This window comes from Octopus sinensis, linkage group LG6 (genome assembly GCF_006345805.1).
Source record: "Octopus sinensis linkage group LG6, ASM634580v1, whole genome shotgun sequence".
Classification (NCBI taxonomy): Eukaryota; Metazoa; Mollusca; class Cephalopoda; order Octopoda; family Octopodidae; genus Octopus; species Octopus sinensis.
In genome coordinates this window covers 52,881,704-52,899,312 of record NC_043002.1, presented here as the reverse complement: position 1 = coordinate 52,899,312, position 17,609 = coordinate 52,881,704, and the positions used below count along the sequence as shown (strand labels likewise).

The following is a 17,609-nucleotide window of genomic DNA, read 5'->3' as shown; positions in this document are numbered from 1 at the left end:
GCTTTTTTCATACATGGCATCACATTTTTCTGGAATGAGCAGCCCTGCACTATTATTTCATTTTAAAACTTGAGCTTAATGATATTGGTGTGTCAATATATGTCATGTGTTCCATTCTAGGTACCATATCTCATTTTTTTCGAAAAATATCTCAAACCAGCTCTGATGATAGGTTAAGTACAGCACTGGAAACTTTTCCATCATCAAGTTATATGCATGCAGATAGAGAGGAGAAAGAGAAACAGCCAATTCACCAGTCAAGTGATAGCAACTTTTCTTTAGCAACTATGCACCATGCATCAGGTCAGTTTAAGGTCAAGTTCTGGAAAATCTAGGATTTGCCATTGTTTTGCACAATGAAAACCTATGTACCAAACCAATTCTAGTAGAAACTAGTTTCATAACTTATCTCCTGGTTAGTTTTCCTCCCTTGATGTATTCTCTGACATAGAAAATACTCCATCCTCCTTTAGTAGATGAGTCTCTAGACTTCATTATCTCCCTTGACATAGATTTTTTTCTTTTTACCTTGACACATTCTCAGTCATTGAACACAGAATAATGATAATAATAAAAAAAAAAGACTCTTTTATTTCAGGATTATGCATTCTTCTGCCCTGTATAACATAAATTTGCATATGCTCAATCATGCCCATACAGATGTGCACATTATTTTTGGAGTATCTGTTATACTTCTTCATATTTCAAAAGGTTTAATTTTATCTGTCATCACTTAGTGAACAATAAAATTAGCAGCAGTTAATCCACTAAGGATAATTCTAATTGCAATATTCTTTTGTTTCTTTTTTTTTTATTTTTAGCTTTATTTATCTATTTATATTGTGTTGGTCTGGATGAAGTAGCCAACCCACTGGACTTCACAGGCACTCTGAAATCTGTGAAAACAATTTAATTAATGTTCCTATTATGAAACAAAGCTTGTGTTTTGCTATGGGATGTTTTTTATGAATTTTCTCTTTTGTCTATGTATGTGTACATAGAGGGAGTTGTTTAATAGTTTCTACTGATGCGAGGATTCCTCGGTAAACATTAAATCTATTCTGTAATATGAGCTTCTGTTTGTGTGTGCTTAACTAGTCATTTCCTATAAATGCTTTGTCTTCTCATTCTTTCCTTTCATACTCTTACAGTTACGTTACATTTTTCACATAGCCAAGGGGTTGAAACACAAAATTATTTTGAGGTTTCCTTTCTCAGAGCTAGAGAATACTTCAGTCCTGAACATCTGGTGACACCCATATAAGGCACAAATATGCCAAAGCCCTCGCCTTAAAGTGCTGTTCATACAGCTGTGAGGAATGAGTGATGAATTACCTCACCCAGCCCATTACAAAAATAAAAAAAGTGTTTTTGCAGATCCACAATCAACAACTTACTATTGTTGTTAAGTTCCATGTCAGTACTGATCAAGCAAACCTATGATAGCAGCATTATCAGGCCATTTTTGCTATCTCTACATTCTAAGTTCTGTTTTAAATCATGGTAAATAAATTATTATTATTATTATTATTATTATTATTATTATTATTAAAGTGGAAAGCTGGCAGAATTGTTAGCACACTGGACAAAATGCTCGCAGCATTTCACCCGTTGCTACATTCTGAGTTCAAATTCTGCCAAGGTCGACTATGTCTTTCATCTATTCGGGGTCGATAAATTAAGTACCAGTGAAACACTGAGGTCGATGTAATCAACTAGTCCCTGCCAGTTAAATTTCAGGCCTAGAAAATAGTTATATATAGATAGAAGAATAGATTTCTGCTGATTTCAATGATGGGGATTCGTTTGAGTCACTTGAATTATATGTAAGTGGCTGAGTATTCCATAGTTATTTGTATCATTAAGATAATTCTTAGACAGAATCTGCATGACACATTGTGTGACAAGATTGTACTTTGAATCACGAATAGAGTGTATCTGACAGGCTTCTATACACTTTCCATCTGCTCAGTTATGAGTCTACCCATGGCTATAAGAAAAACAATGACATTTGCCCAAGATGCTGTGCTCTGAGATCAAACATTGAGACCTCATGGTTCTGAAGTTAACTTAACCATTTGACAACATGTGCGTACACACACATACACTTTACTTGCATCACATACTGATATTATAGTTCTAAGAGGCAACATGTTCATCAAAGTATATGCTTGTGTTTCTATTTCATCAGTGGCAGCAGAAAGCACCATAAATGTGGGAAACATTATTTCAAAAATGCTAGCAAATACAGAAAGTAAAACCATAAAATATTGTAAACAGCTGAAATATCTTTCATTTAAATACAGTTTCTCTCCATGTAAAGCTTTCACATAACAGTTTTTACACTTCTCTACTCTCATTCAGAAATTAAGGATAATAAAAATTTTGAATTAAAATTTCATTTTATGTTCATTTTCTAATGCTAGCACGGGTTACACAAATATACCATTGAAGCATTGTTTTATAGCTGGGCAGCTGGAATCCCTTCCTGCTGCTATCTTTAGCTTTTTACTTTCATAAGGGATCATCTCTTATTTCACAAATCTTTGAAAACATGAAAGTAGGTGATTTGTTAACAGGAGTGACAACAGCATAGGGAGTAACTTTTGTTGAGTGCAAACATAAAGATACCTACACAGTCTTTTAACCTTTTTCTCGTACAGGTCTTTTTGCTATTTGATAAATGAGATACACAACAAGCATATATATTTTTAGGAACATGGGTATTCTGAAAACATGATGCTATTCCTGGAGAAAATATTTGGAATGGGAGTGTATACATCTTAAACATTTGAACATTTCTGCACACAAATCCATGTACAATACAACCTTTGTGTTATCTGCCATAGCAATTCTCATTGGGGAAAATGATGAAAGAGTAGACTTATGATGAAAAACATTTCAATTGTTACCATCTCTTATTTACAAGCACACTGCATCTAAAGCTACCCTGTGTGTCCTTTTTTTTTTTTGTATTAAATTTGATTTGCTGCAAATTAAAAGAGAGTTGACTGGTATTTTCCATGTTGGAAGAAGCTTACTCATTGGCTCATAATAAATCCATTTATGTCCTAAGGAGGACAAATATGGTTTAATGAATTTAAACTTTTTTTTTTAACTGTTCGTTAATAATTTCTCTAATTCTGCTACAAATATGACATGAACAGCAGTTTATTGTTTAATCCAAAGCTTAGCCTTGATGGCGCTGCTCTATTGCCAAAAGCATTTTTGCCATGACCATCTTGTCATTTGGTATATCATATCTTTGATTTGCTTCAGTAATCCAAGTAGGGCACTGCTTTAAACAGTTTAGTCAAACAAATTAACCTTAGTACCTATGTTTTGAAAGTCTGGTACTCACTTTACTGAACCGCTAAATTATTAAACGAACCAATATCAGTTGTCAGACAATGCAGACAGACACACAAACAAGCATACACATGCATGCATGCATACATACATACATACAAATAAGTTTATACCCATAATTATTGGGGTACTGGGATATGTAACATACTGCCTAAATACCAATCTTGAAAAATTAGGCTTCTCAAAGCCAGAAAGGAGACAGCTTATTCAAAGACTACAGTTCCAAGCCATCACTGGAACTGTAAAAATCTGTAAACCTTTCGAGAAGTTTAACATTTAAGTATATATGAGCATTTCTAGACATGCAACTATATGCATGAGCATACATACACAAAATAAAACAAACAAATCGGCACACACACACACATACATACACACACAAAAAAAAATTACCCTGTTGATGTTGTTGAAATTCCAATGAAGGAGCCTTGGATCTAGGTTAGAAACTAGTTCTTCCTCTATTGGCAAGAAATCTTGAAATAAAACTGAATAATCACACACACACACACACACACACACACACACACACAAGAAATAAGGTTAAGTATGAGTTTATATTATAGTTCCTATGCACATTTCACCAGTATGGCTGTTTGGAGCCCTCCGGTAAGTGTTCTGAGTGCATTTAGATGCTTAATTACAATGGATCATCAAAGAACATTTCATTGCATCAAGTTACAGCTAACTATATACACATGCACACACACACATGTACATGTGTATATGATAGAATTCCACACACAGTGGGATTGAACCTGAAACCATGTGTTTGCAAAGCAAGCTTCTCAATAATCACACAGCTATGTCTGTGTCTATATATCCCTTAACTTATTCATTTATTCAATCATATGTTCTGTATGGTTTTTACATAAGGCTTCATTTTCTACTCATTAACAATACAAATGTACATGTTCTATTAAATAGTTTTCCACTTTTTCTTTTTCTTTCCTTTTTTTTTTTATACCAACAGTTTGTCTGCTTCTGTTTCTCCTTAATAATATACTTCAGATTGCCTTTCTTTTTGGCTAATTTTTTTGAAAACATTTTGCCTTTTGCTATTTCTTTATGTATAATTTTTAATTTTTTTCATCAAGTGGCCTTACCAGCGCTTTGCACTGATCAACAGTGTTCCAGCTTCCTGTCCCTCTTTACTCGCTGATTGGTTTTTATGTAGAGTAGATTTTTCACTATTATTATTATTATTATTTTTATTATTATTATTATCATTATTATTATTGTGGCCTGATTCAGTCTCAGATGATCGATAAATGTGTTCTTAATTTCTTCAACACTAATGCAACTTCAAGGTTATACATGTAGACAAAACAAAGAACAAAAAATGAAAAAGAAGAAAGTAAGCACAAAGAAGAGACATATTTTTCGTCTAGCATTTGTCTGTGTGTCTGTTTGTCTTAAAAGACAGTAAAAATTAGTGAGTATATATATATGTTGCTCTGCTGGTATTAGTAGGCAAACAACTTAGTGGATTTTCCTTTCAGTTTATTTGTTGTTGTTCTTCTTCTGCTTCTTATTAATATTATTTTTGTGGTTACTATCATCATCATCATCATCATAATGATCATCATCATCATCATCATGATTATGATCATGATTATTACTATTATTATTATTAGTGAAGGCAGTAAGCTAGCAGAATTGTTAGCATGCTGGGCAAAATGCTTAGTGGCATTTCGCCCATCGCTACGTCCTGAGTTCAAATTCCGCTGTGGTCAACTTTGCCTTTCATCCTTTCGGGGTTGACAAATTAAGTACCAGTAAAACACTGGGTTCGATGTAATCAACTAGTCCCTCCCGCTAAATTTTAGGCCTTGTGTCTATAGTAGAAAGGATTATTATTATCACTGTTATTGTTATTATTATTATTATTATTATTTTATGAAAACATCTGAATATATTCCATTAATGAATGATTCATTATTACAGTTAAATCAATCAGTTATAATTCTAGCCTGCTCTTCTCTTCTCATGAAACTGTTCTTAACTAATGTTACTAACGCGTACTGTCAAGCACCCTTTGCAGAGCATTTTTATGCAACAAAAACAAAACAAAGCAAGGTACAATGAAAATCCTGCTAGCATGGATTGCAGATGGTTCAGCAGTGATTTGTGTAAACTTATAGGATCATAAAACTATTTCCTCTCTGCTATTTACCATTTAATTGTCTGGTAGGAGTGGTGCTTTATTTTTGTTTTATTTCTTTCAGTTGTGTTAAATGTAGCCTGTAATATCGGCCTTTACACAGCACAATGAAAATTTCTTAAGTGCTATAGCCTATTCAATATTAGTCAATAATCAATCCCAGCATCCTGTTGATATAGTTAACAGATTCTGTAATCCATTCAGTCATAGCAGCTTCATAGATGCTGTGATTTTAGTATTAATATACCAGCATTAATCTCAGCAGCAAAGTGGCAGAATTGGTAGCATCCCAGGCAAAATGTTTAGCAGCATTTAGGCTGTCTTTATGTTCTGAGTTCGCATGCTGCCCAGGTCGACTTTGTCTTCCATACTTTGGGAGTTGATAAAATAAGTACCAGTTGAGTACTGGGGTCGATGTAATTGACTTACCCCCACCCCTTCCCCGAAACTGCTGGCCTTGTACCAAAATTTGAAACCAATATATTAACATTAATCAGTTTTGGAGTTCTGTCTCTGCTTAATACTGTAAATTGTTGAACAAACAAAGGAGCCTTTCTTTGCAGTTTCTTGACTTGCTGGAAATAATAGCTGATTTTTTGTTGATTGAAGCTACCATTTTAAAAAGGAATGATACATTAGATAAGATAGCTCAGGACATACACTGATTGGAAAAAAAGAAAGAAATTGAATAAAACAGGATGGTTCTAATTTAAGTGCCTTTTACCATGTCTTTTAAAGTAAGGTTGTTGTTGCTTTTTTGTTGCCCTAGGCGATCCATGAGCAAAGAGCAGACCTTTAACACATGTAATTGGCTAAATGCCAAAGGTGTGACCCACAGATCTTTTGTTCTGTTCAAGATATACCTGTGCATAACAGTTGTTGTTTGCCTGCACTTATCATTGGTGATGTGTATTGCAACACACTGTCTGAGGTTATTGAACATATTAAGGATGCAACCATTTTTGTGTGCCAGTGTATTTTATGTTTCTGTGTACCAAATGGGAGAGATAATGTTTTTAGAACATTCTAGTACTGTTCTTGTGTATTGTAGATGTGACTGTGGGGTAGATTTTGTTTTTACATCTAATAGAAGAGATCATAAAGGTTTGAGTTTGCTCTGACAGGAAATACATCTCCACACATATTCAATTGGTTTTTCATTTTCAGCCAGTGATTTCATGTGAACTTATAAAAGCACTGCATTCACTTTCTCTGGAAAGAAAAACAATTTTAAGAAATTTCCTGATTGTTTCTTTTCGTTCTTCAGTATTGAACTTTCATCATGAAAGTGCGGACTAATGTGTATGGTTATGTTTCATTTTATTTTTTTGCAGCGTTATAGTCCTACAAAGTTATTAGAATTATTTGAAGCAACATTCTTTTCAAATAAAAAAAAAACAATCAAAACCTCATCGTATATGTGCATTTTTATGTTTAAAACAATCTCTGGGCTAATATCTATGACTCAGAGCTTCTGCCATTATGTTTGGTGTCTAAAGCACATATTTCTTTCAAACTTTTAATATATTTTTAAAGAATTTTGATAAAATAATTTTGGAAATACTAAGTTATTAAATGTTGTTCTTCCTTTCCTTTATAAGGATGGAAAGAAAGTTCTTATTTAAAACATCTAAAATAAGAGGAGAATATATAAAAAAAGCCTAAGTTTTTAAAACTGTTATATTCATTAAAATATTCACCAAAAGAATATAAATGGCATAGCTGTCTTTTTTTAAGAATGTGGCTTTTATTTATTTGTTTATTCTATTATATTTATTATGTGAGCATCAGAGAGGATTGATAGCACTCATGTCCATTTTAGAGGATCTCCAAAGCTGCTTGCAACTGAGGGAATACTACTATAGGTATCGAAGGGTCGGGTAGTGGAATATTAAGCTGAGTAACAAATTACGTCTACCAGATCAACAAGTACACAAATTATAATTTTCTTTTCAATGAAACTTGAAGAAAGATAAGTTTAAAAGTATGCAATAAATCAGGAGTAGGCAGCCTTTCTTGAGAACCAGGCTGCATGAGACATAACCCATAATCAGGCAAGTTGCACAATTATGCATATGTATATCATTTTCCTCATGAAGTTGAGCATTTCATTCCGCAAGTCCTCCAGACCACAGTTTGCTCATGGCTGTAATAAGTTTTTCCATCAGGATTATTAGGATTATGAAGGAACTTGGGTTCACTATGATATGACAAGATGTTATTTGGTATTATATGTGTTTTTAAACTATAGATTCTTTCAAATATGCAGCAAAATGGCATTAGCATGCTAGTGTTACCATATGTATTAATGAAGTTTTTATACATCCATAATATAATTGAGATTGTTGGGTAAATGTTTTTTTTTGTTTTTGTTTTTTTTTTCCTTTTTAAAAAAATATATAATAATAAATTACAAGATTTTCAGATTCAAATCTTGACTTTCTAATTATCTGAATAAACACCTCAAAGCTATACAGGAATAGACTAATACAATAGAAGAATGGTGAGTGAATGTCAAATATGGTTTACTTTTACATCACTTGAGGTTTTAGCACACCTGTGAACACATATGCGACAGCACATTGCTTAGTTTTGTTATTATATATCATACTCTGATTTACTTCTTGGCTTTGATTGCTAAAATGTTGATTGCTATGCGAATATTTAAACAGCTTTATGAAGTATGTGTTTATTCATTCTTCAAACTGTTCTCACTCTACTAGTTTCTTTCTCTCTCTCTCTCTCTCTATATATATATATATAAGTTTCTATTCTTGTTCCTTCCAGTTGATTTGTCTTTTTAAAATGTCACTAAATTGTTGATAGAGATGTTTAATAAATGGCTTGGTCATTTTACAGTTTACCTTGGCACAAAATATATTGAATTTCTTTATTAACGTTTTATGAAATAAATGTAACATTTCTAATTTAACCAGAAATCATTTGCTTGATTTTTCCTATGGAATAATTTTGTAAATATAGTTCTCTGAATTTAATTTCTGTTTTCCTCTCTCTCTCTCTACTTCATCATTCCTGTTATCTTCAAAAGGCTTCTTTTTTTTTAACTTGTTTTGTTCTTTTTTCTGTCTCTTTTAGGTAGTAGTTCTGAAAATGTACAGCAGGAGGAAGATGACCCTGTATTGGTGGAACTTGGTAAACCGAGACGTGGTGAAAATATCAAGATTACAGTTCACATAACTGAGAGCACAGAATTCAAGGTCAGTGTCTTTGATTTATGAAAACATCCACAGAACATTGATTCCTTTGCTTTTTTTTTTACTGAATAAAACAAAGAAAAGCAAAAAAACAATTATGCATATTTATGGTGGTAGTGTTGGTAGAGTGTTGAGATCAGCCCTCACCACTTTTCCTCCCCATTTCTTCCTAGAAGTTACTGTTCTTCAGATTCCTTCCACTGGATCAATTTATTATCTTCCAGACTTATCACATGTCCATACCAGTATAATTTCTTCTAATATCTAGTTTCTTTGTCTGCTTGTTTGTATTCCATCATTTATGTATATAACATTATACATCCATTGGAGCATCTTTACCCCATATTTTTTTCCATCTTTCACACATCCTACACATTCACTGCTCATATTCTACTACTATGCTACATTTCACTTCATAAACATGCCTCATACAATTATAGTTGGCCTGTGCTGTGATAGTCCATTTTACAATGTATTTGAAAGACGTGCTATGGTTAAAAAGTCTTTGCTTGCACTTATTGTCAACCGTATCTCCATAGCTGGTTATTGGGAAATGGTTGAGGTAATTTCAGCTTCATGAATTTATCTCTTGAATTCCACATCTTGTATACCCAAGCATACATCTCTCACCCACCTCTATCTGCTCTTTTATTTAGATAGTGTATTTAGAACTACCTTATCCACTGTACTTTTTCTTTTTTGTTTTTATAACAGGACATAATTTAAGAGAGATTTAGCTGCTATGTTCAGCAATCTGAACAATAGCATAATCTCCTTTACTGGCTCATTTCTATTCGGTTGAGTAATTTTTTTAAATAACATGTTCCTAAGTATTATTTTCATTCACACTATACAATGTCAGGTTCTACTTGTGCTTACACTGTAAAAAGGCTAAATTTGATGATGTTTCAGGTCTCCTGGTAAACAGTTATTGGAGAGCATAAAAATGAAAGTTGTTGCTGAGAGAAAAAGTTAGCTAACATGGAGGCCGGAAGCTATCTGAATGTTGGAGAAGAGTAACATGAGGATTCACACCTCATATCAAAATGTCAACATCATGGCTGCTGCTCAGTGCTCTGTAAACACTGTAAAGGCTGTAAGACATGGCATGGATAACTGCAACGGAGACTAAATAGTCCTGGCCAGCAGGACACAATGGTCATTCTGACTGCATCATCATCATCATCATCATCATCATCTTTTAGCGTCCGTCTTCCATGCTAGCATAGGTTGGACGGTTCAACTGGGGTCTGTGAAGCCGGAAGGCTTCATCAGGCCCAGTCAGATCTGGCAGTGTTTCTACGGCTGGATGCCCTACCTAACGCCAACCACTCTGTGAGTGTAGTGGGTGCTTTTTACGTGCCACCCGCATCTGCATACCAAACCTGAGTTCATCTTCACATCTTTGAACAGGCCCTTAAGCTCAATTCAGACGGCTATGTGAAACTGTTGGTGACTATGGTAAATCCCCGGCTGGAAAGGGTTGCTACTGGAAAGTCATATGTGTGGCAGCAAGATTTGACTCTTTGCCATACCTCCAGAAAAATGACAGAAGTGGTTGTCAGAAAATTTCTATGAATTCACCTTCCCTAGTTTCTGACCTCTCTCCCAATTATAATCCCATGGATTACTATGGGATGCAGTTGAGAAAGACACCAACTGCTCTGCCTGCAACACCAAGACCAAGCTGGTTGATCAATATCAAGGAACTGTTCGAAAATCTTTCCAAGAACACAGTGGGGAACACATGCACTAGGTTCCAGAACAATTTTCATTCCATGATGGGAGCTGAGAGTGGCTACTTTTAGTAAATTGATATCTCCCAGCCATAATCTAGTTGGTGTTTTTTTTTTGTTTTTCTTTAGATACTTTTATTTTTTTGATGGGATATTATGCTTTCTTTTCCTTTTACACAAACTGTCAAATTTAGCCCAAACACTGTATTTTCAGTTGTAGTCATTGAAGTGCAAAGGAACACTGAATTAAAAGCAATTCAAAGCTAGAACAGAGTTTTATCTTTACCTTTATAAGATGATTTCAACTTAGCAAAATAATTGACTTGTTTTTTTATGACTCCCAACAATACTATATTTATCATCAATTTTCAAGTATCATATATAAAGCAGAAGGAACAGTTTTATTGTGTTTCAGTGACTTACTTTCTTAGATAAAATACTAGTTCACAGAATTTCTAGAAATTTATAAGCATTTTTTTTTTAGTTTTCCCTAATGAGATTAGGAACAGTTCTTTAAAATTTAATACCAACGTTTTGACTGTTTTATATTATTCTCATAACTTGTTGAGTCTTTGTTTCGTGAGATTCTATCAAAGACTTTCTCCTAAAACTGGGTATCTAGGTTAATACAAATTGATCAGTCTTGTTCTTCTCAAAGTTATTTCCCCAGGTGTTAAACTCAGTACTTAATGCTAACTGTGAAGGTATATGGCTTAGTGGGTAGGGTATTTGGCCGACAATCATTTTGCCATGAGTTTGATTTCTGGCAGCACATTGTGTCCTTGAGCAAGACTCTTTACTTCACATTGCTTCAGTTCACTTAGCTGGCATAAGTGAGTTATACTTGTATTTCAAAGGGCCAGCCTTGTTACATCTTGTGTCACACTGAATCTCCCTGAGAATTATGTTAAGGGTACATGTGTCTCTGAAGTGCTCAGCCACTGACACGTTAATTTCACTAGCAGGCTGTTCTGTTGACCAGGTCAGTTGGAATGGTCATCATTACAATTGACAAAGTGCCCACTGTATGCTAACTAGCTACTTGTCAATTTTACTATGCTATCACAATCGCTGGCTTTATTGGTTTTAAAAGTGTCCCATCACTTATCTATTGTGTTCCTTTATGAAGTTCAGCATCTTGAGATCAGATTTCACCACTCCTACCCATATCTTCTGCTTCCATTTTTTTGTAATTCTATGTAGATCTCCTGGCACTCCTTCACCAAACTGTCATCAGCTGTATGCATCACTTGCCCTTACCACTGCAGTTGTGCCACTAGCACACTTTTTCTTCTTATACCCAATTTTTCTCTCGACAAATCTGTTCTTTGTCATCCGTACACACTGACATTACACTATATCGCTCTGCAATGTTATTGCTTATAATGGTGAGTTGTTCTGAACATAGGGTGTCTATTTTCAACTTGGTGAACTTGACCATTAAAAAAAACACATAGTGTAATGTTAGGTTGAAAACTGCCAGTATTTTGTCTGGTTGTCTGAGAACCTAACAAACACACCCAGCTATTCCCTCTAACGTCCCTCACCTAACCTAGATTAACTGTGAGGATGAAATATTTACCTGCTACCATTTGGAATCAAATCACATTTCCTTTTATCTTTTCAGAGTGTGGTTGACAAGTTACTAAAGAAAGCTAACTTATCTCTTGTCGTTAGCACTTCTTCCTGGAGAGAACAGTTCATTGAGGCCATAACAGTCAATGCAGGTCAGTAAACTACTGCACTGTGTGTATAAATATGTGTATATATAGTGGTGAGTGTATGCGAGTTGTATGTAAATGATCGACTTTCTTTTGAAAATATTTACCTATTCTTTATTCTTAGTTATTAAAAAGAAACTTTATAATCATCTGATATTGAAAAATTGTTTATCTTTTCTGTGTATTACACATCAGAGATTTGAGTGTGTTGCAATTATGTATTATTGTGTTGCGATTTAGCTTACATCTTGATCTAGTACCATGCCAAATATCTTGCTTTAGGCTGGATAAATGCAATAAATTATATTAATCATAAATGATGCTATAAGTATCGTAGATTTTGTGAACTTGCCATGAAACTTTTACTATGTTTGGTAAGACCAGTGACAGCTGTTATTGAATTTACTGTTGCTGAGAGAGAAAAATGCATTATTAGCAGTACCATTATGCAATTCTAAGGGAGGCTTAAGTCTGGTTAATAAAAGCATAAAACTTTGAATTTTGTAATATGTATCATAAATAATAGAAAAAAGTGGGGGAAATATCAGTGCATTTAGTGATTCATGTATTCATGCATGTAAGCAATTTTTTAAAATATTTGTTTTTTAAGTAACAGGCTTCTAATATAAAATAAAGGATACCATAATACAAAACAAAAAATGGAAGCAATTGATTCCTCTTCTGTATATCGTGCTGACCTGAGGTTTAGTACACCTCTGTATTATGGTACTCAGTAGCAGATGTTCTCTACTGAACTAAATTAAACTATTTAGCTAAAAAAGAAGAAGAAAATTTATTGATTTTTACTTTCTTTTCCATTCATGTCTCTTTGATGTTAGTAACTTGCATAGGAATTAGGCTTATAAGATCCAAGTAAACTGCAACTTCTACTTATTCTTTCTTAGCCATTGTTTTTAGGCTGCTATTACTGTTACCAGTCTGCAATTTAGTATTTCTGTGGGAAGCAGCATCTGTTAGAATTGTTCTCCATTTTCTATTCTCTCTGATTAATTTTGTTTGGTTAAAGTGAATGACTTAATTTTCCAATCAATTTTTAAGGTAGTTTCTCTGCAGTTCACATAATGTAGTTTAAATGGTCACTTATGTTGTGACTTTGTATAAGTGTGTGTGTGTGTAATAGTTGATATTTACTAATTCTACTATATTCATACATACACAATAAATAAATAAATAAATATATATATATAACATCTATGTAACATATATATGTGTGTGTATTATGCAATCAAATAGTTATTAGTTTTATATTTATATATTATTTTTTTATTCAGCTCCATGCAGCTTAGAGTTTCTTAGATTCATTCATCAAATCTCTTGGTCTGATGAATTCAGTTCAATGAACAATCTCATATAAATTTAAGTTGCATGGAGCTTCCTGCTCCATGCACCTATATATATAGGGGGTCTATAAAGTCCATGTGCAATTTAATTCTATCATGCTACAAGTATTTTAATTTGCACATTGATTTTATAGCAACTCTGTATGTATGTGTGCACATTATATATATATAAATCAAAATAAGCAACAGGATATCAAGTAGCAATGCAGTACGACTGTTTCAAGTGGCTCCATTTAATTGAAAAATGCAATCATTAAACATAGTGAGCTCTTGTAATCCCAAGGTGCAACCTCATGTGTTAGCTATGTCATGTTTCTGTGGAAGACATCATGCATGTGATTAGCAGTTGTCCTAAAATGTCATCATGGTACTACCTCTTTATGTGGCACAATGTTGTTGCTAAAACAATTTACAATGCCATCCACAAAAAAGACTGTCCTGAAATAAACTTAGAAAATCCCTCTGTTATAGAATACATTCTTAAACACCAACTCAAAGAATACTGGTGGAATATTCCCATCAAAACTTCTGTCAAATATAAACATAACTGGCTGGATATTGTTGTTTGGGACAGAGGGGCCAAGGTATGTACCATCATAGATGTCAGCTACTCTGTAGATATAAATATCTCTTTGAAAATCAAAAACAAAAAAAGAATATTTATGGACAGCTGTTTCAAAACCTCCAGCTTCTATATCTAGACTATGAATTGATATTCACACCAATAATAATTGGAGTATTAGATTTTGTTTGTAAATGCTTAAAGGAGGATCTAGATAAACTGGAACTTTCAGAAAGAGAAATCAACCGGCTAATTCGTACATTACAAGTGCAATCTATGTGTGGAATAGTAAAAATATGCAAGACTTTTCTCAGGTTCCAAATGTGAATTTGTCTGTGTTAACTACATTCCAAAGATGGAGCCTTGTATCTTTGTCGGAAACCTGCTGTCTCCTCATAATTATAATAATTAAAAAATAGAAGACACACACACATACATACATACTGAGTAATTATAAAATCCATGTGCAAATTTTATATATATATATAATATATATATATATATATATATATATATAATATATATATATATGATATGATATGTATTCAATGTATGAATATAGACCAGTATTAATATCAACTATTTTATTGTTATTCTCACTGTTATTGTTATTCATGAATGAGTACCACTGCAATGGAGTAAATTCTCAATGACTTAGTTTCCATTCTCAGCCAGGTTGGAAACATTTTATTTTATTCTTTTTCATCACTTTTGCCTTTTGGTTAAAGCATGAATGTCACAAATTTGTGTTCTACCCTTGAAAAATATCTCAGCAACTACATATGTGAAAAAATAAAAATTATTTTAATGACAGAAATATAAGTTGAGATATACACCAAAATGCCACACAGATTTGAACTGGAAATTCATGCTTGTTGATAAGATAAGTATAGCGACATACTAGATGTTGATTCAAGCAATTACAGCTCCTCTTCTAATAAAACTGGCAGCTGAGATTCAAACTATTTGGTTATAAAGTCTGTTAAACATATGAAACGTGCTGCTATTCTTATCAATATTGTTAGTTTGAGTGTCTGTTGTTTTTAGAAGCCTATCTGATGACTATTAAAGTTTGACCAGTTTTCTGATGAAAACTCTCGCCGCATTTTTGCGTCACAAAAAGGTTGTTATCATTTCATCCAGAGACTCTCGCAATACTCTTCTCCCGTATCGGTTGTAAACCCTGTCTGAACATGTTTATGAATGATTTCGATATTATTTGCTACGCTGTCACACTGTTTTTATGTACCATTTGTAAAAAATTTTTTCTTCGTTGTTACATTCTTCCTCTTCTTACTATCATTATATCAAGCCTGGAAGTTTAAGAGGGCAACTTCACCTTTCATCCTTCCAAGATTGATTTTTAAAAAAAATGAGTACCAGTCAAAAACTGGGGGTCAATATATTTCACTGTTCCCGTTCACCCCATGACTAGCATTATGCCTAAATAAGAAAATAATAATAATAATAACAATAATATCATTATTATTATTATTATTATTATTATTTCTCACCCTTCCCATCACTGTATTTTTCTTTTGTTTTTACTTCATTTTAAAAGAATTTTATTTCTTTTCTTTTGGTTTTGTTTTACTTTTTGTTTTTTATTTTGTTTTGTACTTTTTGTTTCTTTTTATTTTTTATACTTTTCCTTTTTTTTTCATTTTAATTTTTGTTTCATATACATAAAAAAAAATTTTCTCTTTCCATTTAAAAAAAAATTCTTTGAAGAAAATTTATTTTTCTAAATTGAAATAATTACAAACTTTATATAATTTCGGCTTCTTCAATAGAATTTCTAAAATAATTTTTTATCTTTTTATTTTCATTATTGATTTTGTTCCTGTACCCAACAAATATTGTGACCTTTCAGTTTTGACCCCTTGCTTCAAATTGTATGGTTGTGGCTGCTTACCTACCCTACCCATCTACCTGTTCGATTCCACTATTCAATAGTGCTGCTGGCATTCACTAGCACATAATAATGATGGACTCTCCCATCAAAAATGACATATAAGTGTGTTTTTTTTGGGGGTGGGTTTGACACATAAGTGCTTTTTTGTCGAATGACCTGCACAAATGTTTTGTTTACAGTGTTCAATTTATGTCATATATTAGATCACTCCCTCCATCAAATTGACTCTTCCTGGACAAGTCAGGTGTTGAAATGATCATAGAACAACATGAAATGAAGTGTTTCACTCAAGAATACAATGAACCACCGAGTCTAGGAATTGAAACCACAATCTTGCTATCGTAAGTGTAAACATTTTAACCACTATGCCAATAGTAATGATGATGATAATTATAATAATAATTTTAATATCAATAATATTATCATTGATATTATCATTTTTGTTGTTGTCATTATTATTATTATTATTGGCCTAGTGGTGAGGGTGTTGCACTTATGATTGCAAGATTGTGGTTTCAATTCTTAGTGCAGGTGGTATATTGTATTCTTGAGCAAAACACTTCATCTCACATTGCTCTGGGGATCACTTCAACACCTGACACTTGGTACACCATGCACCTGTCTGGGCAATGTCAATTTGATGGAGGGAGTGAGCTATGTACAGCACATGCATTTGATCACTGTAAACAAATCATTTGTGCAGGCCATCCAGCAAAAGCTGAACACTTGTACATTGTCTTCAGTAGGAGAGTCCATCATCATCATCATAATTATTATTATTATTATTATTATTATTAAAAAGAGAATACTGATATAGTGTAACTCATTCCATGGAGAACTCTGGTGACTACTTGTGAATGATGGTATTTCTCTCTCTCTCACAGTTGCCTCTTTTCTTTTGTGAAATGCATATAAATAAATAAATAATAGGCAAATAAAACAATCATACATTCATCCATCAAAGCCAGCTAGCCAGGTGGAAGCAATGAAGAAAAGATTATTTTTCATAATGAAATTCCTTTTGCAGTGACAACAAAATTAAGCCTAAGATTTCGATTTGTCTCCCTTTGATTTTCAAAAGTGTATTTTCCCCCCCACCAAACTCCATATTATTGTTGTTCCCTGCCATGCCTGTTGCTAGATATTTCCCCCCTTCTGTTTTTTGTTTTGTTATGCTTGTTTACAGTGAAGCTTCATTGTATTTCATTCAGTATTTCATTGTTTTGGCTGTTGGTGTTATTTTTGCTCTTTGCTTAGTTGTGCAGTTTCTGTTTCTTACCACTGTAGCAATCAGACTTGTTTACTGTCAAATTTCGCTTCCTGTCAGTTTATGCAAGGCACAAAACAAAAACCTATCAAATTAACTACCAAAACAGAAATCACGAGAGTAGTGTTGATATGTGTATTTCATATATGCATATGTATGTATACAGTGTCGCTTATGTGCGTTATGGCTTACATGCATAAAATTTTAAAGTGCCATGAATATATGTTTGTTATAAAGCATGCAGAGTTCATTATGTGCTTTTGTAACTATGTTTAAATCCTTACCATAGTTGTACACAGGTA

General features: G+C 33.2%; 1 protein-coding gene across 6 annotated transcripts in view; it reads left to right on the top strand.

Annotated features, from left to right (window-relative positions):
• The window catches only part of LOC115212742 (sodium/calcium exchanger 3-like), a 317,321-nt gene that overhangs the window by 277,203 nt on the left and 22,509 nt on the right, over positions 1-17,609 (top strand). For 4 of the 6 annotated variants that reach the window (XM_029781398.2, XM_029781396.2, XM_036503895.1 and 1 more), the window contains 2 exons: positions 8,627-8,748; positions 12,109-12,208. In XM_029781398.2, coding sequence (XP_029637258.1) covers positions 8,627-8,748; positions 12,109-12,208 — 222 coding nt within the window. Of the gene's footprint in view, positions 1-120; positions 304-8,626; positions 8,749-12,108; positions 12,209-17,609 lie in introns of all 6 variants that reach the window. The other 2 variants (XM_036503893.1, XM_036503892.1) reach the window with 1 other exon arrangement.